At 42.1% G+C, this 23,695-nt stretch overlaps 1 protein-coding gene across 2 annotated transcripts in view; it reads left to right on the forward strand.

The window, feature by feature from the left end:
• Positions 1-256: 256 nt before the first annotated feature.
• The window catches only part of Capn13 (calpain 13), a 64,875-nt gene continuing 41,436 nt past the window's right edge, over positions 257-23,695 (forward strand). For both annotated transcript variants that reach the window (XM_090336177.1, XM_090336176.1), the window contains exons 1-4: positions 257-479; positions 11,184-11,256; positions 12,555-12,670; positions 18,091-18,224. In XM_090336177.1, coding sequence (XP_090192303.1) covers positions 282-479; positions 11,184-11,256; positions 12,555-12,670; positions 18,091-18,224 — 521 coding nt within the window. In that variant the 5' untranslated portion in view covers positions 257-281. The remainder of the gene's footprint in view (positions 480-11,183; positions 11,257-12,554; positions 12,671-18,090; positions 18,225-23,695) is intronic.

The following is a 23,695-nucleotide window of genomic DNA, read 5'->3' on the forward strand; positions in this document are numbered from 1 at the left end:
GAATCTCAGAGTACTAAAGCAGGGCTCATATCTAATCATTCAAAGACGTGACTGCTTATTCCTTTAAAAAATCAAATCTTGGGGGGTGGGGGGGGAGGGATACGGGTACCAAGACATGTGAAAGGGTATCAATGTATGTGAATTAATGCACCTTCTATCTGGCAAATATCATGTAACCCTTTTACTAATTACAATAAAAAAAAATCAAATCTTTTTTTTTTTTTTTTTTTTTGCTTTCTCACCAGCAAGAAAAGATTTCAGGCCTCCTTCTAAGGAAAAATATGGCAAATACCCCAGAGCCACCAACAGAGACTTCTGTGGTCAGATTCAAGAATCAGGACTTTACCTCTTTGCGGGATCATTGCCTAAGTCAAGGCCTGCCTTTTGTGGATGAGACATTCCCTGCTGAGGCTTCTTCCATAGGCCAGAAGCTGCTCCAGGGAAAAAACATCTCCAACCTTCAATGGAAGAGACCAGTGGTGAGCGACCAGGGGGAGGTGGGAAGGAACGGGGGAGGGGGGAGGGACCTCCCCTTCTACACAAACCAGCTCTGGAGCCCTGTGCAGGCACTGACATTTTCTAGAAAAAGGCAGATGTGTCTGAGACCTGACTTTCAGAGATGGCCCAAACCAAACTGGAAGGAAATTCATAAAATTCATCTTATCCCTTTGTATATACAGAAGGATAGAAAGTCAGTGTCAGGAGCCAGCCCCAGAGCCCTTGGTTCTAATCCAGCTATAACACCAAACACATGACTAGATTAAAGCACCTCAGTTCCATCCCTGGAAAAATGAAATTGCTGTAGTTGGTCTTTAGAGTCTCTCTACCTCTGTAATTAAACCCATCTATCAGTTCACCAACCTTTATTCTCTTCAAGGATCAGAGTCTTTTCTACTTCCCTATTCAAATTCACTCAAAGGGAATAGATCATGCTACTCACTTACAATAGGAATTTAAATAATTGCCTAGGTTCCCTCTCTTTCTCTTTTATAGTCTCAGTCTCGTAAAGAAGATTTGACCACCATAAAATGATTTCAGTTGTCTAATGTAAAATTAGGAATGTTCTGCAGGGCAGCTACCAAACCAGCCCCACCTGCCTCTCCCAGATCATTGGATAGCCTTCAACTCTACTTGCAACCAAGTAAGACCTGTTAGTTTTCCTAGGACCTATTTCAGATTTAGAGCTGTAAGCTCTATGGAAAATTTCTGAGCCGATTCCAGCTTCTCAGAGCTTCCTCGGGACTGTGAAGAAGGAGTTTGATAAGGAACTTCTTTGATGATCTTGAAGCCCAAACCTCTTCTGCCTGCTTCCATGAGCTGCCAGTAGAGCCAGAAAAAGAAAACCATAAGTCTAGTGATCCAGAGATGAGGCCGTCAGCAGTGGTTTCTGAGAACAGATTCAGTAACACCAGGTCAGGTTATATGGAAAGGGTGTTTTCTGATAATGCCTAGTCTATGGCTAATTCAGTTCTACCTGTGGGAAGGTAGAACTCAAGATAGCAATCTATTGTCTTAGTCAAGAGAGTATGGAATAAAAGGGTTAGTAAAGCCTTGTGGTACTTGGAATACTGCTTAAAGAAAGTTGGGGTGCTACAGTCTTTTGCAGCCCACATCATCAGCCATTGACAAGAAGTTACCAATGGTGAGATCTGTTTTTCTGGCCTTTGGCTCCTATTGAAAGCTAAAACAGAGAACCACATTCAAAGGAATTCTAAATGTTTTTTGTCTACCCTTAGTTATTTTCAGAAGCTGAGATTCTTTTAGAATCAGGATTGGTCAGGATTCCCCCCGCCACACACAAGGGCTAAGCAATGATTTAAGACTATATTTGTAATATTGAGGAATTTATGTCATTTCTATTTAGAAAAGGTTGAGTGATTTGGGATCTAATTCCAGGAACATCCTATCTTTTGAGAGCAAGAAGAAATGGAGACAGAGTGAAATTATTCATACAAAGTCATTCCAGGAATCCAACTTAGAATAGCTAGTGGCCTTATATTCTTCCCTCAATCTCCTTACCTGAATTCTATCAGAGGCCATTTTGCATTCCAGAATTTCTTTAAAAATATTATATTTCTATGTGTCCCTTTTCACAATGTCAATACTTAAATTTGTATGGTACTTTCTAAAGCTTTTTATTTGTCTTTTCTTGTTTTGTATCCTTTGTGGTTTTTATAATTGTATCTTAGTCTGGGCTTTGTCTTGCTAGTAATAATATTTTATGTACCAGCAGACTGTCTTACCTCATGTGGAAAACCAGGAATCTGTGTCTCTAAAGCAGATCTCTCTTTTTCGATATTCTGCCTTTATTTCCACTTTTATGTGAAAAATAATGAACATAAATATAATACCTATATTTCATGTGGTTATTTTAAGAAGGAAATATGAATGCTATACTTAGTACAGTCTCTAGCACATTGCAAGTACTTACTAAACACTAGTTATTGTTTCTATATTTAATAGGGGCGATGGCATAGGGGATCTGACTTAAGACTTTCCCAATTTTGGGGGGCATTTTGGATTCAGAAATTTCTGTTCCAGCCCTTAGCCAACTGTAACAAAGGCCTACAAGGAGACATACAGGTCCAAGTTTCTCATTTGAGGTCCAAGAAAATGCTCTCAGGAGTGTTCAAATATACTTACTCTCATGTCCCGAATCCCATGTCTACCTGTGGCTTGCTCATGGCTGTCTAGAAGTCTGATTTGTGCATTTAAACTTTAACTTTACAATGGTTAAGGAGGCATCCGGGCTCATTAGGCCAGCTCCACATTCTGGTCTTTACTAGATAGTAGCAAAGTTCACACTCTGGGCAACTACTAAAACACTGTAAACATTCTATCTGGGGTGTTTAGCTCAGCCTGAAACCCCATTGTGGAGCCAGCCTATGTCCACCCAGGGAAATGTAAGTCCTATCCAGGTGACAATCTGCATGTTTGGGTTGCCAGAGTGGATCCTGAAGGAGCTATTCACTAGAAATAAAGGAAAGAGAGAAAAAGAAGTACAATAGGGATGTCCCATCAGGCAAGAGGAAACAGGAAATCTCAACAGCCAAATGCCATTTAGCCAAACAACCTCAATGGCAATATAGCAAAACTCTTTTTTTTAATTTAATTTAATTTTTTATTGTAAAGTTGATGTACAGAGGGATTTCAGTTACATATATCAGGTGATGAGTGAGTACATTTCTTTTTTTAATATTTTTATTGCAATTAATAAAAGGGTTACATGATATTTGCCAGATAGAAGTTGCATTAATTCACATACATTGATACCCTTTCACATGTCTTGGTACCCATTACCCTCTCCCCCACCCTCCCCAACCGTCTTGGTTTTCCCCTCTTCACTATCAAATTTCAAATAACCAAATACAAATAAATTCAATATATCAGATAACAAAGTGAGATACTGTAACAATATGAGATACCCAAGGGACAGCAAAGGAGATGAGAGATAACATAGTACATTAAGGACAACAATCATTCGTTATATGGCTTTTGTTTCAATATCCTGGAGGTCCTTTCAAATTAGCTTCATACTATATGGCCTTATGTATCAAGATTTTGCTCTATTGCAAATCTCTGCTAGTAGAGCCCAAGGTTTCTACTGATTATGACAAATGACGGAAACCATTGAGCCTAAGTTCCTTTGAGTCTGGCTTACTTCACTTAATATGATTTTTTCTAAGTCTTTCCATTTCCTAACAAATGGGGCGATGTCGTTCTTTCTGACAGCAGCATAGAATTCCAATGTGTACAAATATCACAACTTGTTGATCCACTCATCAACTGAGGGACGTCTAGGTTGGCTCCATATCTTTGCTATGGTGAATAGTGCTGCAATGAACATTGTTGTGCTAGTGGATTTAGTATGCCCTTGTTTCTGGATGGTTGGGTAAATGCCAAGTAGTGGAATTGCTGGGTCATAGGGGAGTTCTATGTTTAGCCTTTTGAGGCACTGCCACACTGCCTTCCATGGTGGTTGAACGAGTTTATAGCAAAACTCTTTAGGGGAAAATAGAAAAGGGAATGAAATTGCTACCTGTCCCAGCAAAACTCTGGTCATCACGGCATGGAATGGTAAGACGTTAAATGTACTTGTCATGGTTTACATAAGGAATGTCCCCAAAGGCTGTGCCTAGCCTGTAGTCGTATTCTGGGGAGGCTCTAAAACAGGAGGCAGCGCCTAGCTGGAGGAAGTAGATCACTTAAGATGTATCTCTAAAGGTTTTACCTCGTCCCTGGCCCTGTCCTTGCTTTCTATTTTCTGTCATTATGTGAACAGCCTCTCCTGCCACACACTTCTGACCCCCATGCCAAAAGAAAAAGCCACCAGGGACTGAACCTTCTGAAATTGTAAACCAAAAAGGAAGCCTCCTTCTTCTATATTGTTCTCTCAAGTATTTCAGCCACAATAGTACAAAACAAATTAACATACGAATGTTCTCTCAGCCAAGAGTAGCATTCATGAAGAAGTCTTGAGAAGCCTTCGAAGAGAATACAAGGACATCAAATGCTGTCACATTGCAGCACCCACCTGCAGAGACCACTGGGGAGAGTGGCTGCTGTGGCTCCACTTTAGAGAAGCTTTTTGCTAAGACCTCAAGGGCTCCCACATTACATGAACTTCTAACACATATAATAAACCAGAGATCATCCCAAACTCTGCCTGGAGAAAGAGCCCACAATCCAGAAATAAGTTACTCTATTTACTTAGTTTGATTGTTGATAGCCTCTGCATTTACTCAGGTGCTCTAAAAATGATAACCCTAATGTATATAATACTTTTCATTTATTGTCAGTGAGTTTATTGGTATCCATAATGATAGAATATCACATGGTATATACACAAGCATATACATACATACATACATATCCTATTGATATATTCATTAGGAGAGATGTATTATGAGGGATTTTCTCATGCAGACATGGAGAAGTTCTATTTCCACAATATACTGTCTGCCACCTGGAAATCCAGGAAAACCCATGGCATGAGTAAGTCTGAGGCAGGGGCCTGAGCATCAGGGGAGCCATTGGTGTCATGGCCAGAGTGAGGATTAGAAAGACCATTTGGTTGGCTCTAGCTGAGAAGGGGTTAAATTCTCTTTCCACCTTTTGTTCTATTTCAGGCACTCAGTGTGCCCTCCATATGAGGAAGCCAGTCTGCTTTCCTGAGTCAGCCAATTCAGATACTAATTTTATCCACACACACCCTCACGGACACACCCAGAAATAATATTTACCAAATCGCTCTGCTCCCTGTGATCCAGTCAAGTCCACGTTTCATATTAAACATCACAGCTTCCTGCTGCACATCTGAGTGTTTCACAGCCCACAAAGGCCTAGGCCATCTCACAGGGTCAGAGAACATTAAAGCTGAGAAAACTCTAATTGTTGGCATGGTCAGAGAGAAAGAGCAGACTCTATGGAACCAGTAGACTGCTATGTTCTTGCCACGTTCTAGCCTGTTTCTACCACTCAACCACTCTGAACCTGCTTCCTTGCCCTGGCTGGGCCTTAGACATACCTGGGGATCAATACTAAGTCAGAACTCTGTCTCTGACTGACCTGCTAAATCAAAGTTATGGAAGGTGTGGCTCTGTAGCCTCTCGGCCAAGCTACCAGGCGATTCTGAGTCACCACTGGGTGGTGGCTCAATCTGAATCTGATCTAGGATCTATCGCATTTGTTTTGCCACTGCCCTGATGTGTGCAGTCTGTGATTCAGCCTGAATCTGATCCAGGATCTATCACATCGGTTTCTATCACTGCCCTGCTATGTCCAGTCTACCTGAGAAATGAGGAGCTGCCCAGGGCCAGAGCATTCCACCTCTCTGCCACAGTCACCTGTGTTCTCCATGGACTTTGCCTAGGGAAGCCGACCCCCGCCGACCCGGCAGCCCAGAAGTACCTGTGGGTATCATTTCCATCTCTTCCCCTATTCTCTCTTTCTTAGGGGAAACAACAGCCCAGGTTCCTGGACTCAAAACAAAGGACAGGAAACAGAGGTGTGTCCTTACCATTTGTGTATATGTGTACCAGTCCCAGAGCTTGAACGGAGGGCATGGACATCTTCCTGAGCTTTTGAGATCGAGGCTTGTGCTCTACCACTTGAGCCATAGCTCCACGTTCAGCTTTACAGTAGTAATTAAAGATAAGACACTCAAGGACTTTTATTGCCCAGGCTGGCCTTGAACCACTATCCTTATACTCAGCTTCCTGAATACTAGGATTATAGCCACCTGAACCTATCTTTTGTGTGTGTGTGTGTGTGTGTGTGTGTGTGTGTGTGTGTGTGTGTGTGTGTGTGGTAGTTCTAGGGCTGGAATCCATGGCTTCATGCTCTCCCTTTTCTCTTTTATTCAAGGCTAGTCAGTGCTCTACCACTTGAGAAACACCTCCATTTCTGGCTTTTTCCTGGTTAGTTAGAGACAAAAGTCTTGAGGATTTGTCTATCAGGGCTAGCTTTGAACCTTGGTTCTCGCATGTTAGCCTCTTGTGTAGCTAGGATTACAGGCATGAGTTGTAGGCACCTGGCCTGGTATTCTTCTCTGAGGCAAAAAAAAAAAAAAAAGTAAATTTGTTGTTGGCTATTGAGTCCAGCTGGGTTAGAAGTAATCACCTTTAAATTTTTTATCATGTGAAAAATAAATCTGTTCCTTATAGTTAAATTTTTACTTTTTAGTTATAATTTTCATTATTTTGGCCAAACATAAAAAGTTGTTTTGCATTTATCAAATGACTTTGTAGCAGTTGTGGAAAGGTTATGATTCCTTTCTTTGGCCCAAGTAAGTGTTATTTCATATTACTGCATGCTTTAAGGAGGGCACAGTGGATTTTTGCACTTCTACAGCCAATCCTACTTGATCATAATAAGGCAGTAAAAATCAGTCCACTATGTATGTCTGTATGTGAAAATGTGTGTGTGTGTGTGTGTGTGTGTGTGTGTGTGTGTGTGTGTGTGTGTTTTCTTTCAGGCATCAAGGCTGTTCTGGCTTCTTAAATGACAATAGAATTCTGTTCTTTTATCTTAACATTGCAAATGCTGTAGGGCTGTTCTCATCCTTACAAAAGAATACCACAGGAAAGCTGTATATAGCAGGAAGATATTTTTTCAGGCATATTATAGCAGTATTCTTTGCAGTTGTAAACATGTTACCAAAAGCTCTTAGTCTTTCAGATTATTGACTAATTTGAAATATTTTAGCCTGTTTTAGCCTGTTGATTTTCATCCAGAAGATTATTAGTATCTTAAAGAGATTAGTACAGAATTTTACATCATTTTTTTCATATCGCTAAACTCCATCTTTATTTCTAATTTTATTTGGGCTTTTCTATTATTTTGCCAACAGTTGAGTCTCCATAAATCCACTACCTCAAGTAGAACAATTTATTTACTTTATTATTCTTGCTGTTTTTATTCTGCTTTAGTTTATGATTCACAAATTGTTTTCTTTATCATTTCCTTCCTCCTATTTTTGAGAAGCTTCTTTGTCCTTTTGACTAGGAATTGACTACTTAATTCATGTTTTGATTCTGCCTTGTTTAATAATGGATGCATTTGGGGCTCTGGGTTGTCTATGAGCAGAGCCTTTTTACTGTTGCAGATACCACAGGAGAAAGGAATCAATACTTATTGAACACGTGCCCTGTTAGATGTTGGACTAAGTATTCTGCATTGCTTTCTCTCTTGCAGACTAGAAGTATTCATCTTGCTTTTGTAAGGCTGTTAGAAGCCTGCAGAGAACAACCCAGAAATAGAACACCTAGAGTTCAGCAAGTTTGTCATAGTGGCAGCCATGGCCTTGCTTCATTATTGGGTTCTCTCAAATGTCCATACATTTTGGCCCTGTGTTATATATGAGGGAACTGAACTTCAGCAAAGGAGAAGAAATTGAAAAGGGCTCCGGATCACCTGGGGAGAAATGTCAGGGCAGGATTCCATGTCAGGTTTGAATCACCTAAACACAGCAGAGGAGAGGAGTACAGCCTCAAAAAAGCAGGGAAGTGGGTCAAGGTAAACAGGGGAAAGTCAGGTACTGGTGGCTCAGCACCTAGCACTCAGAAAGCCGAGATCTAAGAATCAAGGTCTGAAGCCAGCCAGGACAGAAAACTCTGTGAGATACTTATCTCCAATTAACCAGCAAAAAGCTGGAAGTGAAGCTGTGTCTCAAGTGGTAGATCTCTGGCCTTGAATGAAAGCCAAGAGAGAGCATGAGGCACTGAATTCAAGCCCCAGCCGTGGCCCAAAACCAACTAACCAACCAACAACAATAACAAAAGCAGGACAAAAATTTCCTGTGTTCCTGGTTCAAAACCTCATGACCTTCCTCATATCATCTGTAATGCTTATCACTTAAAATCTTTTATGTGCGTGTTTGCCAGTAGCAGAACTTGAACACGTGGCCTTGAACTTTTGATTGGCTTTTTTCACCCAAGGCTGGTATTCTACCACTGAAACCACATCTCTCCTTTCATTAACTGTCTTCATTCATAACAGCCAGAATCCCATGGGGCTTTAAGTTTTTCTTGTCATCAATAGAAGAGAGGGGATAATTAGTAGTTAATGAAATGTTCAATTTAATAAATTATTAATTTCATAAGTGAGTAGATTTCAGGCTGGACACTAATAACTCTCATCGATAATCCTAGCTACTTAGGAGGCTGAGATCTGAGGATCATGGTTTTAAGCCAGCCTGGGCAGGAAGTGTCTGTGAGATTTTTATTTCCATTTAAACACACAAAAAACATCAGAAGTGGTGCTATGGCTCAGAGCCATAGTGGTAGAGCACTAGCCTTGAGTACAAAAGCTCAGGGATAATGCCCAGGCCCTGAGTTCAAGCCCAAGGACTACTAAAAAACCATGCTTGATTATGACATTTTCACATTGCACAGGATGTATTATATACCCATCACCTTCTCTTGTTCCACTCTGTCCTACCACTGCCCACATTCCATATTGACTCACTTCTGCTTTGTGTCTTTATTGTCTACAATCTTAGACTTCACAGATGAAAAAAAAAATGCACTGTTTGTCTTTCTGCCTCTTCCTTATTCCTCCAGTTCTATCCATTTTCTTGTGAATAACAAGAAAATGTTATGGGTGAAAAATTCTCCATTACACACATGCACACACACACACACACACACACACACACACTCTCACACTCTCATACACACCATTCATCTGTTGATGGGCAGCTAGGCTAATTAATTCCATGACTAAGCCATTCTAAATAGTGATGTTATAAACACAGAACCATGTACATATGGCCACAGCTCCTTGGAGTGTTCATTCCTGCTTGTGTGGACTGCAGAGATTTCCCAAGTGCAGCCCAGCCATAGTTCTGGCACAGGGCCCCTGTCTTAGAAGAGCCTGTGTATGCCTCTCCTGGCATCTGATGGAGTCCGCCATTGAGAAAAAAGAAGGAGGCTGAGTAAGAGATAGGCATACCTATGTGTGTCCAGGAGATGCATTCCCCTCCAGGAAACGTGGACTGTCTATGAATGAAAGGCTGGCAGGTTCCACTGGCATAGGACTCCATGCTTTCATGGCTGCTGGGCAAATGAGTTCATGGCATTGTTGCAGCCCTGCTCTCTAGGGACATATTTGTCAATGTGAAAAGCAATGATAGAGAAGCAATGACCAAATTATGCAAACTTACACAATGAAAATCAGGAAGAATTGCACAGACAAGTTATAATAGAGGAGAGCCTGTGGGCTTTTAGTAGCAGACAAAGTTTGAGAGGCAGTGAGCATGGATTCAGGCAGGAGTGAGACCTCCAAATATCTAGATATCTCCTTCCAGGACTCACAATCCCGGTATCTGTTGAGAGCTCCCACATTTTACCTCGATGTTGCCCCTCTGTTGACCATTTCAACATTCCCTTCCTGAGGCAGGCAGGAGCATGGGGGCTGGAGGCTGTGAAAGGACATATGTCATCCAGACTTGGTCTGTGAGTAGTTCAGAGAGTAAAGAGAACCCTGTAAAGGGCAAACTTATCCTACACAGCAACTTGAATCTGGACTTGAAGATTGCCCAAGGAGATTTCTTTTTTCTTTTTCTTTTTTGTAGGTCATAGGGCTTGAACTCTGGCCTGGGTGCTGTCCCTGTGCTCTTCAGCTCAAGGCTACCACCCTACCTGCTCAAGAAGATTTCTAAGAGATGCGACTTCACAAGAAAAGTTTTATTATGGATAGCTATAGTCCCTTCTCTTTTTTATGTCAATCGTCATCTTTCTTCCATAAAATATCCCTTTATTCACAGTGTTAAAAGTCTAGCTATTAGGGCTGGGAGTTTGGCCTAGTGGTAGATTGCTTGCCTACCATGCATGAAGACCTGGGTTCGATTCCTTGGTACCACACGCACAGAAAAAAGCCAGAAATGGTGCTGTGGCTCACGTGGTCGAGTTCTAGCCTTGAGAAAGCCCAAAGACAGCGCCTAGGCCCTGAGTTCATGACCCAGGACTGGTAAAAAGTCTAGCTATTATTTTTTTAACCCAATTTACTTTCTGGCTTTAGTCCCTTCTTATATTTATATTTCTAAAGTTTTGTGTAATAAATATATCTAAATTTGCTTTCTCATAAACCACTGGTTTGTTGGGACCAGAAGACTGGTTATTTGCTGTGAAGAGTCACAGTCCTTATTTATGTGGTCTCCTCGGGTACTTTGCTTGTCTCCTTTGCTGTTTACACACACACACACACACACACACACACACACACCTTGATATCTGCTTCCTGAGAATAATGAAGCCTGAAGAAGAGCCATGCACTGGGTGATCATGCCTGTGATCCTAGCTACTCAGGAGACTAAGATCTGAGGACCTCATCAGCTAACACAAGCTTGGGCAGATTTTACTTCCAATTCATGAACTAGAAGCTAGAAATGAAGATGTGGTTTAAGTAGTAGAGAATTAACCTTGAGGGAAAAGGCCAAGCAAAAACTCAAGGCCCTGAGTTCAATCCTAGTAGAAACATATACACACACACACACACACACACACACACACACACACACACACACACGACATATCCTGAAGAAAAAGAAAGTGAATTGTCACTCAGATTTTAGGCAGCTTTATAGCAATTAACTTTGATCATTCTAATGAACAATGTTGTGGGAACTGCACTGAAACATTACAGATGAAAAATGCTCACCGCTTTGCCCCCTTTCCCCTAAGGATTTATCGGAGGGACCCCCTTACTTCATCTTGGAAGATGCCAGCAGATTTGACATCCAACAAGGAACTGCAGGTAAGACCCTAACATCTTCCCTCCCCATTTTCATTGTTTCCTAATCCAGTGTGATGAAAAGCCTACCTGGCCACCAGTTCATAATCAGCTTACGAGTCTTTTACCTGACTGGAGGAAGGAATGCTGAGGTTTCTGTGTGGCTTCTGCATTGAGCATAGTTGCTGGTATACAGCGCTCACAGAGCTCATGGTACTGAAGGTAAACGAGAAAGGTTCAGGAGAGGGGAAAGGCCTATCCAGAAGGATGCACAGTAGTAGCCCAGGAAAGCCTCAAGACTTTGCATCCCTCCAGAGAGGAGGAGAAACCCCTCTATGGATTTCTAATCAATGTCTTTGCAAGGATAAGAACTGAACAACTATTAGCAAAGAAAAATTCAAGTCTGTTTAATGATTGTACAATTCTTGGCTGCTATGTAAGCTAGCAGCAAGGTTTTCTGTAATTTTAATTCTGAACACTTTTGGCAAGAGAGAGAGAGACAGAGACAGAGTTGGGGGAGACAGAGAGAGAGAGAGAGAGAGAGAGAGAGAGAGAGAGAGAGAGAGAGAGAGAGAGAGAGAGAGAATGAATCAGTATACTTAAATTGCCTGACTGTGGCTCTTTGTAGTCCCTTACCATTACTATAACATCCAACATACCATCAGACACACACACACACACACACCCCATTACCATCTCCACTATCACCGCCAGAAGCAACCCTTTCTCTGTCTCACTTGGAATAAGTATTAGAGCAGTTTTCCTCTCTCAAGAGGGAAAAACATAATAAGTTAAACATCCGTAATGTAACCCTTCCTAAATCCTACATGCTCTACAGTCTGGGGCTATCTAAGCACTAACATCGTGCCACAAGTAGAAAATTTCACACGTGGCCTCCAGTGATAAGTTATAACATAGAAGCACTACGATGTTTCTTTTTTGTTGACCCACTTGTGAGGACTGAACCCGGGGTCTCATGTACGCTAGTCATAGGCTAGTTATAGCCCAATCCATTTGAAACTTTTTTAAAACTTCCTTCAGGCTGTATGTCTACGTTGCATGTGAAGTGTGCATCATTTTGTGTTTAAACTTGCATCTGTCTCCATGGATACCATTGTGGACATGCAAATCTTCCAAAAATACTAATTTTTAAGAGTTCAAAAATCTCAAATCCTTCTAGTCTCAGGCATTTCAGATGAATATTCAACCATGTCTCCAGAAGGAAGCAAGCATGGTGACTCCAATGGCTAGGATCTGTGAAATGATGGGGTGGGCCTTCCAGGTACATTGCATCAGCCTCTCATGACTTTATCCTCTCCCAGGGGACTGCTGGTTCCTGGCAGCATTGGGCTCCTTGACCCAGAATCCCCAGCGTCTGAAGAAGATCCTGATGGACCAAAGCTTTTCATACCAGTATGCTGGAATTTTCCGGTTCCGGGTACGTGCCCCACTGGTGTGCTCTATAAACCCCTGCCCCTGGCAAAGGAGAGTCTTGAACAGTCTTGGAAGTTTGGGGTGAGAATAATACTCTGTGTTAGTTACTCACATCACACTCAGGGAAGATTCAAGTTAAAAATCATGGAAATAGGGGCACAGAAATGGAGAGATGAAGGGTGAACAGATGCAGCAATAGCAATCACAGTGTGGAAAATTAACTATACAACTTGTTGGGGGGCAGAGAGTAAGGAAAGGAGTGTACTCATTACCTGACTCATGTACCTGTTCTGTACCTCATTTTTTTTACTAACAATAAACATTTTTAAAAATTATGTGTATAAGAAGAAATGGGAGGATTAAGAAGACTATGACCTAGAAACCCGTGGTTATCACTGTGTTCTTGTATATCTATTTCAGAGTCATGTCATGTTTAGATTTCAAGAGAATCACAGGAATTGCAACAAGTTTTCCTTCATTATTTTTTCTTAAGAATATCTCAGTAATTCTTGCCTTATTCTTCCATGAGAATTTTAAAAATCGTTTTGTCTAATTAAAAAGAGAAGCTGCTGTGATATAAAATAGAATAGCATTGAATTTATGTATTAATTTGGAAAAATTACATTTTTATTGTTTTAATTATTCCTTTCCAGAAGTATGAGCTATCTTTTTATTTATTCAGAACTAGTTTTATGCCCTTAAATAAAATGTTATGGTTATGTTTTCATATTGGTGCTCTATCCTTCTTGGTAAATTTATTCTCAAATATTTAAAAATTTTATAGCTAATGTGAATCAAATATTTTGGAGCTCTCCTCCTCATTTTCAACTAGATACTGCTGAAAAAGAGAAATGCTATGACATTTATTAATTTGTATCTAGTCACCCTGTCGTTGTTTTCATAGTTCTCTTTTTTCTTTAGTAGAATCTGGGCTGTTTTAGCTATAATAATAATACCCGATAAAAATATTATCTGTTACCTCTATCTAAGATAGAGGTAATTTTCTCTTATATATAGATGTTCATATTTTACTCTTTCCTCATCGTATTAGTTAGAAACTTAGTATTTTTGAATCATAGTGACAAGAATAAAAAATCCTGCCTCATTCTGGATGCTCCTAGCTACTCAGAAGGCTGAGATCTGAGAATAGAGGTTCAAAGCCAGCATGCGCAGGAAAGTCCATGAGACTCTTATCTCTAATTAACCACAAAAAGCCAGAAGTGGAACTGTAGCACAAGTGGTAGAGAACTAGTCTTCAGCACAAAGGCTCTGGGGCAGCAACCAGGACCAGAGTTCAAGCACCAGGACTGTCCAGAAGAAAAAATATCCTCCCTCCTTTTAATTTTAGTAATGTATTTTCCTGAAATGTGTTGGATTCAATTTGTTAAAATTTTTTATTCAAAATTTTTGCCCCAATTTTGTGTAAAATTAGTTTCTAGTTTATGCTATTTTCATCCTGTTTGGATTATGCTAGCTTTTTAAAGTGAACTGATTGCATTTTTAAAATTTGATGTAATTTGAGGAATGTTTGCTTATCATTGTATAGCTTTTGATAATCAAAATTGAAATAAAGTATACAAAAGGTAAGCTAGACAATAGCGAATAACTCACCTGTTCTTAATGTGATTTCTTTATTCCAGTACATTCATAGCCATTTATTGCTTAAATCTCGTATTCCTACTGGAGCTAATTATTGAAATGCATACTTTATTAGAAATATTAGCTGTTTCTCTTTATTTTCGAAGTATCACCTTATAGATTGTTTGTATTATTCTGATAATCCACTTAGTCTCATGTAAGTCTCTGGCTAGATCAACTTTCCTAATCCTAGAGATATATTTTTCTTTTTCCTCCTTCCCTTTTAATTCAGCAAATCTACAGTATAGGTTATTAACAAATCATCTTTTTGTTCTTTATTGATTTCCTGTCACAATCTGGATGTTTTTTGTTCTTTATGTTTTCTGGAATTGCATAATTAATATTGTTAGTCTTTCTTTTTTTTTTTTTTTTTTTTTTTGGTTGTGGGGCTTGAACCCTGCGCCTGGGCACTGACCATGAGCACTTCAGCTTGAGTTAAGGCTAGTCCTTTACCACTTTGAGCCACAGTGCTACTTCCAGTTTTCTAGAGGTTAATCAAAGATAGGAGTCTCACAGACTTTAGTGCCAAAGCTGGCTTTGAACTGTGATCCTCAGATCTCAGCCTCCTGAACAGCTAGGATTACAGGTGTGAGCCACCAGTGCCTGGCTGGTTAGTCTTTTTAGTATAACCTTTTAAGGCTATAAACTTCCCTCTTAGAACTTTGTAAGTTTTGACATGAAATCTCTTACTTTTTAATTTAATTTTGTAGTGTAGTTAGCGTTGATTTGTTCTTTTCTATCCCTATGGGATTGCTTAGTTAATGTTCAAGTGATTATATTTTATAGGAAGTAATCTTAAGGTTGCTGAGTTTTAGTTTTATTAAATGATGGCCAGATTTATAAAATATACACTTATGATAGTGCCTACATCTGAGGATACTGTTAAAGTTGTTTTATTTATGGCCACATCCATGATAGTTTTTAATGGCTCATGTTTATTTATTGGACTAGCATTCAGGTTTGCATATTATATTACCTACACTTGCCTATTTTATCTTGGCTTAATTTGTCTGCTTTGTTTATCAAATTCAAAAAAAGCAATTGAAGTTCTTTGTCATAGTCTTTGAAACTGCATCTTCTATTGAATGTTCTTGCTCTTCGTGCTTTCTGTTGTATTCTTTAGTGGCCCAAAACTTAGGGTGTTGACATAATAGTGTTGCCATCATAAAACTTGGATAATATCCTTATTTGTTATATTTAATGTTTTTGGCCTTGTTCCTCACTATCTAATTTTCATATCATCCCCATAGCACATGTCCCGCTTGTGTCTCTGCTTATCCCTTTATTATCAGTCTCTTTACAGGTATGTTTCTTGTAAAAAGGTGTATTTAAAATGCATTACTTGCTCCTGTTTATCTTACTCTTCCTTTTTCCTGAATTTAAGATTTTGTTCTAATCTGACTTCATTAAATCGTGGTAGTTCCTTGCATAATTTTCCTGAGAGAACAATGAGAGTTTTTTTACTTGCTCTCACTTGAGACTGACATCGTGGTTAGGTTTAAGGATTCTGGTATCACACATTTTTCTTCACTATCCTCATTGTCTTATAGGTTCCAATGTTGTAGGAAAACATCTAATGTTAATCTGTTTTCCTTACTTTATACCCGACATACACCTTCAACCTGCAAGTCCCTGAAAGTCTCTCTCCCCTCTCCCCCAGAGAAGGGTAAATTGTCTAGAATACATCCACATGGATATGTTTTCAGAAATAATCTTGCCGGGAACTCAGTGAACCTTTCACTCTGAAGGACAGCCTCCTTTTCATTAGCCAGCTTCCTTTTCCTTGTTGCTGAGCCTCCTCCTTTTCCTGTTTCCTCCTCCTGAAACCCAATGAGGTGCCTTCTAGATCCTCTGACAGACAGCTAGGGATCTTACCACCTCTGTTGATCTAATTACCACACTGACTAGAGTAACTGGAGCCCCAGGCAGGATATACTTTGCTCTACTGGATAACAAAGAAAATCACCAAGGTTCCCAGTTTCACAGCAGTGATGTTAAAAATCTCAAGGTCTCTACTTTCTACGAGGAGCCTCTGTCACTCACTGCTTCTGGAAACACCCCATGCCCAGGGTACTTCAGATACCTTGCCCCCAAACACTTCTATTTTCCCTGACAAAGCAGTGAGGCAATATGGCACCTGCATAGCTCTAGCAGGTGTAGACATTAGCTGGATACCAGCCCTCCTCACACAGAGACACAAGCCAGGAATTTTATGTCATAGTCACAGTCATGGTCACCAGTCAGGGCCCTGCATCCTCTCTGGTATCAGCAATCTCACCTGAGGTTCTCTTGGTAAAGGAAGATCAAATTTGATTGACCTTACTACAAAGGAAGATGGAGGTGAGGGTGAGTTCTAGGATGAAACCAGCACGATCAGCATCCTCCAGCAAGATGCACCTATTCAACATGGCCTCCTGGGTATCAGGCACTATCCTGGATGCTAAACAAAATGGCTGTCGACAGCAGTCCCTCAAAACAACACTCTCCCTTTTGTCTGATCCCAGATACAGCCTCTGAGGCCATTCTTAATCATGCCATTCTTTGGCAGATGAGGAAACTGACACCACGAATTAAATGTCTTGTCCTACATCTGTTATTTAGGTAATTAAGAGGCGAAACCAGAATTCTAGTACATTTCCACAAAATGGTCACTGTTATTTGTTGCTACCCAATTAAGCACAAAATCCAGATGGCCCTTTGAGTTCCCTCCTTCTGGGAGCTGGGTTTGGCTTTCCTTGGTGACTCCTCAGCCTCAACACCTACACTTCTTCCTGCACACTGCCAGAAGAACACAAGTCCACAGCTGTGCCTGGGCCAGCTGCAGTGCACGATTTATTAGGACCGTGAAAACATCTTTCCTTTGTCTCAACTGATTATCTGTATCTTGGTCTCCATCTCTGCTCTGAAAGTGGGTCCTCAGCTGGATGTGACAGCCCAACATCTGGACAACCAGCTGTGGACGAAAGCCATGTAAATGAAAGATAACGTTCACCCAGCTAGGGGAGACTTGTCTTCATCAAAGCTCAAGCCTGGAAGTCCCACCACTCTTCATCCAGCCCAGGGGAGGCCAGCAATGAAGTGAAGAAGGTTGACTTTGAATGAATGGTCCTTGCTTGATGATGTCCCTAGGTGAACCATTTAGAGTTGAGTGTAAAGATGGAAACAGTCTGTTTGGTAGAGGAACAGCTGTTGCATTTGCACTCTGAGCAGTAGCAGTGCCAGTTTCATTTCTCTGCTGTTGAGGTAGGGCCAGAATGATATGAGGACGAGAGGGCCAGAATGAAGCTGACACTACTCAGTCCTTTTGCCTGCAGGCCTTTGCCCCTGCAACCTATCTGTGATGCAATCCCTGTCTGCTTACACAGCATCTCCTCCCCCAAGCCCACTGCTCCCCAGCAGGCTCTCCCACCCTCTTCCAACCCTGTACAGACTACTCACCTAGACTGTCTCATGTGTGTCTTTGGAGCTCACCAAGAACTTGCCAAAGTAAGCCCACAGTCAGTAGAACCCAATTCTGTTCCTCCTGCCTTTACTTCCTTTCACAAACTACCTCATTTTTTATCCTTTGTGGTTCTCTGACTATTTTTCTATATCTGCCACTGGATGGAGATGACATGCTTGCAACCTGCCCAGCAACTTAGACTAGAGTTTTATTCTGGATCGAGGTTGTGGTTGTATCATTGAGTTCAGGTTGTAACTGTGAGCATCTTTCAGCACAGGTTGAAAGGCTCTAGAAACTCTCTCCTACTGCAACTCTACTAAGACACACATTTGTCTCTCTTCCAGTTCTGGCAGTGTGGTCAGTGGGTAGAAGTGGTGGTAGATGACTATCTGCCTGTTGTGGGGAGAGACTACCTCTTCGTACATCCTCGTAACAAGCAGGAATTCTGGCCGTGCCTGCTGGAGAAAGCCTATGCCAAGTAAGTGTGAGATCACTCTCTCTTCCCCATTACGACACTGGCCCATGCCTTGTCCTCATAAGTTCCATCTGCCAGCTGGCCCTGGGTCTCTCAATATCTCTCCTGAATGCAAGCCCTGTCCCTTTGAGTATCAGAGCCCTTGCCTCCTGGCTGAACAACTTCTACAAAAATTGTCAGTGGTATGACCACCAGAAAGGACTCAGAACCACAGAGGTACTAGACAGAACTATGAGCAGAGAGTACGAGTGCTATGTTGGTTTACAAAGTCCAAACATATACAGCTATCCTTAATATCTGAGAAGGGTACTCCATAAGCCTCCCTCACCGGTCAGAATGCACAGATGTTTCTTATTCAAATGGCAGAGTATTTGGGTCTAAATGCTGCAATCCTGCTATGCATGCTAAATCATCCCTGCATGACTTATAACACCTAATGGCATGTAAAATACATAGATCTTTGTGATTTGGTAATATTGGGGAATGATGAAGGGAAATAGTCTAGATATGCTCAGTGAGGGTATAATTTTCTTTTTCTACAACAGTATCAATCTGTGATCAGTTGAATGATAGATACAGAGCCCACAGGTGTGGAAGGCTTGCTGTGTCATATCCCTGTCAAAGTCTATGAGAAAACTAAGGAAGAAATGGTACTGACTTTCTGGTCCTAAAAGAGACTTAGGTTGAGGTTGTGGAAGGAGGTGGCTGTGAATGAGCCTAGAAAGATGGGTAGGAGTCCCAGAGCCAGCAGAGACATGGAGGTGAAGACAGCTCCACAATCAGAAGGCTGAGCAAAGCCTCAGGTGAAACGCTGAAAAGTGAAGTCCAGAAAGTTTGGGGTCTGGCACAATAGTCATGAGATTGCATTTGTGTCTGGGTTGGAAGCTAGGACTTGTTCATTCTCACAAGGTCAACAAGCCTTGGTGCTGACAGGCCCGAGGATTTGTTAGACTACCTAAGCTCATGGGTTATACTTAAGATATTGGTAGTTGCCTTTAGTCAACAGATGTTCCAGACACTGTGTTTGGCACTGGGTCAGATACTCTAAGCCTGGCTCAACTGTGTATGTGCAAAGGTGTGTGTGTGTGTGTGTGTGTGTGTGTGTGTGTAGGAGGGTGCTGTCATGAAGAACCTCATAGGTGATGATGAGATGCTCAGATGTTCCATAATCAGAATAATAAAAGAAGTCTTATATGACATCTTTCTATTCTTCTCAAACTGTAATAATAAGAAAACTAATGCCAAATGTTTGCTGGGATGTAGGAACCCAATAATTCAGCCCAAGAAGGAGTATCCCAAAGCGACCTTCTGAAGGACCACTGGATTACCCTTATGTTAGTTGTCTGTACATCATACCCACTAAGGATACTCCCAAAGGGCCCCTGAGGGGGCAGGCCTGTGAGTGTCCATCCTCAGGGTACATAGGCACTGTGAGACAAATGCAATCCATAGAACCCACCCAGCTGCTGGAAGCCATAGATCCAGTCTGCACAATGGAAGACCCTCAGAGGGTGGGGTGTTGGATGAATGGGACGAGACACTGAGCCATTAGGCACAGAGTTATTTATGGAAATGGAAACGGGCCATTGCAGTATGCATTTTACAAGAACCTGTGCAAACATAAAGGTGAACATTAAACATCCTGAAATAGTTGTGGGTGGAGTGGGATAGGAAAGGGGAGAAAGGAAGACAGAAAGGAAGAAAGGGAGAAAGAGAGAAGGAGAGAAAGAGAAAGAAAGAGAGGGGGGAGGGAGGGAGGGAGGGAGGGAGGGAGGGAGATGAGAAAGCAAGGAGAAAGAGAATAGGGAAAGAAGGAAGAAAGAGGAAAGAAAAAAGAGCAAGATGATTGGCTGGAATTAAAGAAAAATAAACAAGAACAGGGTATTGCAGAGATACTGTGAAAAAGGAAGTGACTGCCAAGGATGCACAGAGGTAAAGAGGGAGCAAATCTCTCAGAAGTTCAAGGGTGAGGAGAAAGGGCCTGGTGGACTGTCCAACACTGGGGTCTGGAGAGCAGGTTCGGTTTAGTGGCTGCCTTGGCAAGACCAGTTTCTCTATTCCAACTCCTCCTCTTCCTCGAAGCCTGTACTGACCCTCATCTCCTCTCTGCTCCTTTCTTCTTAGCCTTACCTACCTTAGGTCACTAGTTCCTCCCTCCGGCTTCAACATTTTCTGCCTCTATCCTATCCCTTGCATCTCAGATGATTACAGTTCCCAGGAGAGAGTTTGAGTGCCAAGTTCACATGCAGTCTCCTTTGACACACTCAGCTCTGACCAAGGACAAGTGTCCATAAACCTTTGTAGACAGGAGCTGTGGAAGGAACAGTTTCCCCTAGAAGTGCTGTGTGGCAGGAGAGCAGAGACGACCACATCAGAGTGAGTCGTATCTTTCACATGGGAAAGACGGTGACTTTTGGAGAGAAAATAGATAGGAGAACGGCCCATAGGATCAGACACTTCCTCAGGTCACTCCTAGAAGAGCCAAGCTTCCAAGCAGAGATAAGGTGGCAGGTGAAGCAGTTAACCCAATCAGTCAAGGTCCCTTTAGTATGGGCCACGGCCTGTGTCCTGTGGGGTGGTAACAAAGCTACAGTCCACCCAGTCTCTATCCTGAGAGTCACAATCTAATGGCTGGGGTGCTTCAAGACCTCACAGTGAGCTTTCTTGCTTTAGAGGCAACTTGGGAAAACTAAATTTGCTACTCAATTCCAGCAGCAGGAAAGGCTATTCATTAGCACTGGAGAAAGAAGCCCAGATAACAGCCAGGGCTGTTGAACCAGTGCATACATAGGGGTAGGTTAATTCATTTCTAAGCTACTTACACAAACACTGCCATTATCTTTCCAGTATGGCTCTCACCCTCATCACTTCAGGGACTTTATTTTTCCTTATGTAAAAGGGGGTGGCCTGTCAGTTCACTGGGAGAATTAGAAATCTTACAGAACGAAATGATGACTTTGACCCCATTTTGTTAAAAGCTGACCTAAAGAAATCATTCAGCTTAAAAAAGAAATGAGAAAGTGGACCCAGAATCCACATTCTCCCGTCTAAAGAAATCTAGCAGAGGAGAAAATGTTCTAAACTATTAAAGCTGTTTCAAAAGCTTCAACCCCACCCATGCAAGAAGGAAGTGATAGGATGCAGGAGGGAATGAAAGAGAATTGTAGCAGGTGGCAGCTGAAAGGGACCTCTGAGAACTGAACCCTCTTCTTCTGTGAGGGATGAAGGAACTGAGGCTCAGAGAGGTGCATAGATTGGTCCAAGGTCACACAGCATTCATTGTCAAGCCAGGGTTAATAGCTGTTCTCACCTTCTTTCCCAGTGGGCCACGATAGTGTCATTTGCACAGGAGGAGATTCGTCTTTTTCCCTTTTTTAGAACTTGGTGCCTGGTACACAAGGACTCTAAACAATTAGAGCCCTTCTGTCCACATGCAGGGGCTCCTTGTTCTCCAAGGGCTGGGGCAACAAGTGAGTGAACACGTACACTCCCACCTCTCCATTATCCTGGAACTGAGGAGAATGGAAATGAATAGGCCACGGTGATTAGAAAAGAAGAGAAAGGGAAAGGAAAAAAAACTTCTTTCTGTAGAAGTCATAAAAAAAGCTGAGCATTGCTGACTCACAACTGTCATCCTGGCTATTCAGGAGAGTGAGAGCCGAGAACTGAGGTTCAAAGCAAGCCTGGGGAAGGAAAGTCTGTTAGACTTGAATTCCAGTTAATCACCAAAAAGTCAGAAGTGGAAGCCGTGGCTCAAGCAGTAAAGTACCAGCCTTGAACAAAAATGGCCAGGGACAGAATCCAGGCCCTGAATTTAAGCCCTGGCATAAAAGAAGAACAGGAAGGAGAGGGGAGAGGAGGAGGAGGAGGAGGAGGAGGAGGAGGAGGAGGAGGAGGAGGAGGAAGAGGAGGAGGAGAAAGAGGAGGAGGAGGAGGAGGAGGAGGAGGAGGAGGAGGAGGAGGAGGAGAAGGAGAAAGCGGTGGCGGCATGAAAAGCTGTTATTACTCTTTGTAGAATTTCTACATGTAACTACAGCATTTCAGCAACCTGACTGGCTTGGATTTAGACATCCATCCAGACTCCTCTTGCTTCCTATCACTCAAAGCAAGTAGCCATTTCCCCCAGATGAGGCTGAAACAGAGGAATAAGGATAGGGCTGACTCAGAATTCCTGGGTTCAGGTGACAAGGCATAGTGACAGCTGTGGTGAGCTCCGTTTTCTCTGTCTCCTTTCTTTTCTATTTCCTGTCAGCCAAGGGGACTAAGAATAGTCACTGTATTCCTGAAGCATCAGCAGATCCGTAAGCTCATGTTTGTAAAGTGCACAGATAGCTTCTTGTCAAAACATGCAGGGACTGTTAGGACAGACTCTGCAGGCATTTCTGATACGGAGAGAAAGAAGACATGGAGACATGGAAGACATGGAGAGGGGGCTACTGGTTAGAGGGGTTAGAACAGGGAGTCCTTTTAGCTCTATAGGACTTCTTAGTGGTAAGTGTCGAATCATGGGGGTTTGAGACCTTAAATGAGACTCAGAACCACTGAGGCAGGGTCTTATTTTTGTTTTGTTCTTTTCTGGTTCTAGGGTTTGAACTCGGGGCCTGGGTGCTATTCCTAAGCCTTTTATGCTCAAGTCTAGCACTCTACCCTTTGAGACACAGTGTCCCTTCCAGCTTTTCTCAGTAGCTTATTGGAGCCAAGAGTCTCTTGGGGACTTTTCTGCCTGGGCTGGCTTTGAACTATGATCCTCAGATCGCAGCCTCCTGAGTAGCTAGGATAATATACATAAGCCACCAGCACCCAGCTTGGGGCAGGGTCTTTGAGACCATAAAACAAGGACAGCTCTGGCTGCTTCTCTGGTGCCGCCCTGGTTGAAGCAACAGGATCTTGAGTGGAAGGGGATTCTGCAGGTAGGACCTGGTAGGCTCTGAGGTGGCTTCCACAGCCTTGTCCATGCCAATGTCTGGTGTCCTCAGCAAAGATCCCTTGACATCAAGAGTCAGGCTTTACCCAGTGGGGCATCATATTGATTTGTAGTTGCCTAAGTGAACACTCCAAAGATCAAGGGCTAATGCAGATCATAACTCAAGGACAGAGATGGAGATCAGCTTTAAACAAGCCAGTCTTAAACTTGGTCAAAGGGTAGTTCCTGCAGAACTGTTCCGTGTTCTGGTGATCCTTAGCATTCTATAATCACGGATTTTCAAAGTCATCCCAGCATTGCCTGAGACGGTATCCTGCTCACCATGGCTGTGTGATAGATATATACTTGAAGTGAGTTTGCTGGGGTTCTCTCCAGGAGGAGAGGATGAAGAGAAGAGTGAAAAGGGAGGAGGGTGAGGAGCCAGAACGATCCTGTTCACCATGCTGTTCCCAGCTGAGAAGACAAGGCCCCATTGGTACAGCAGTAGGGCTGGGTCCAGATCCCTGACCCCTATCTGATTTCTCACTACTATACGAAACAAAAGTGTAGC

Source organism: Megascapheus bottae, chromosome 7 (genome assembly GCF_031878675.1).
Source record: "Megascapheus bottae isolate mThoBot1 chromosome 7, mThoBot2.hap1, whole genome shotgun sequence".
Taxonomy (NCBI): Eukaryota; Metazoa; Chordata; class Mammalia; order Rodentia; family Geomyidae; genus Megascapheus; species Megascapheus bottae.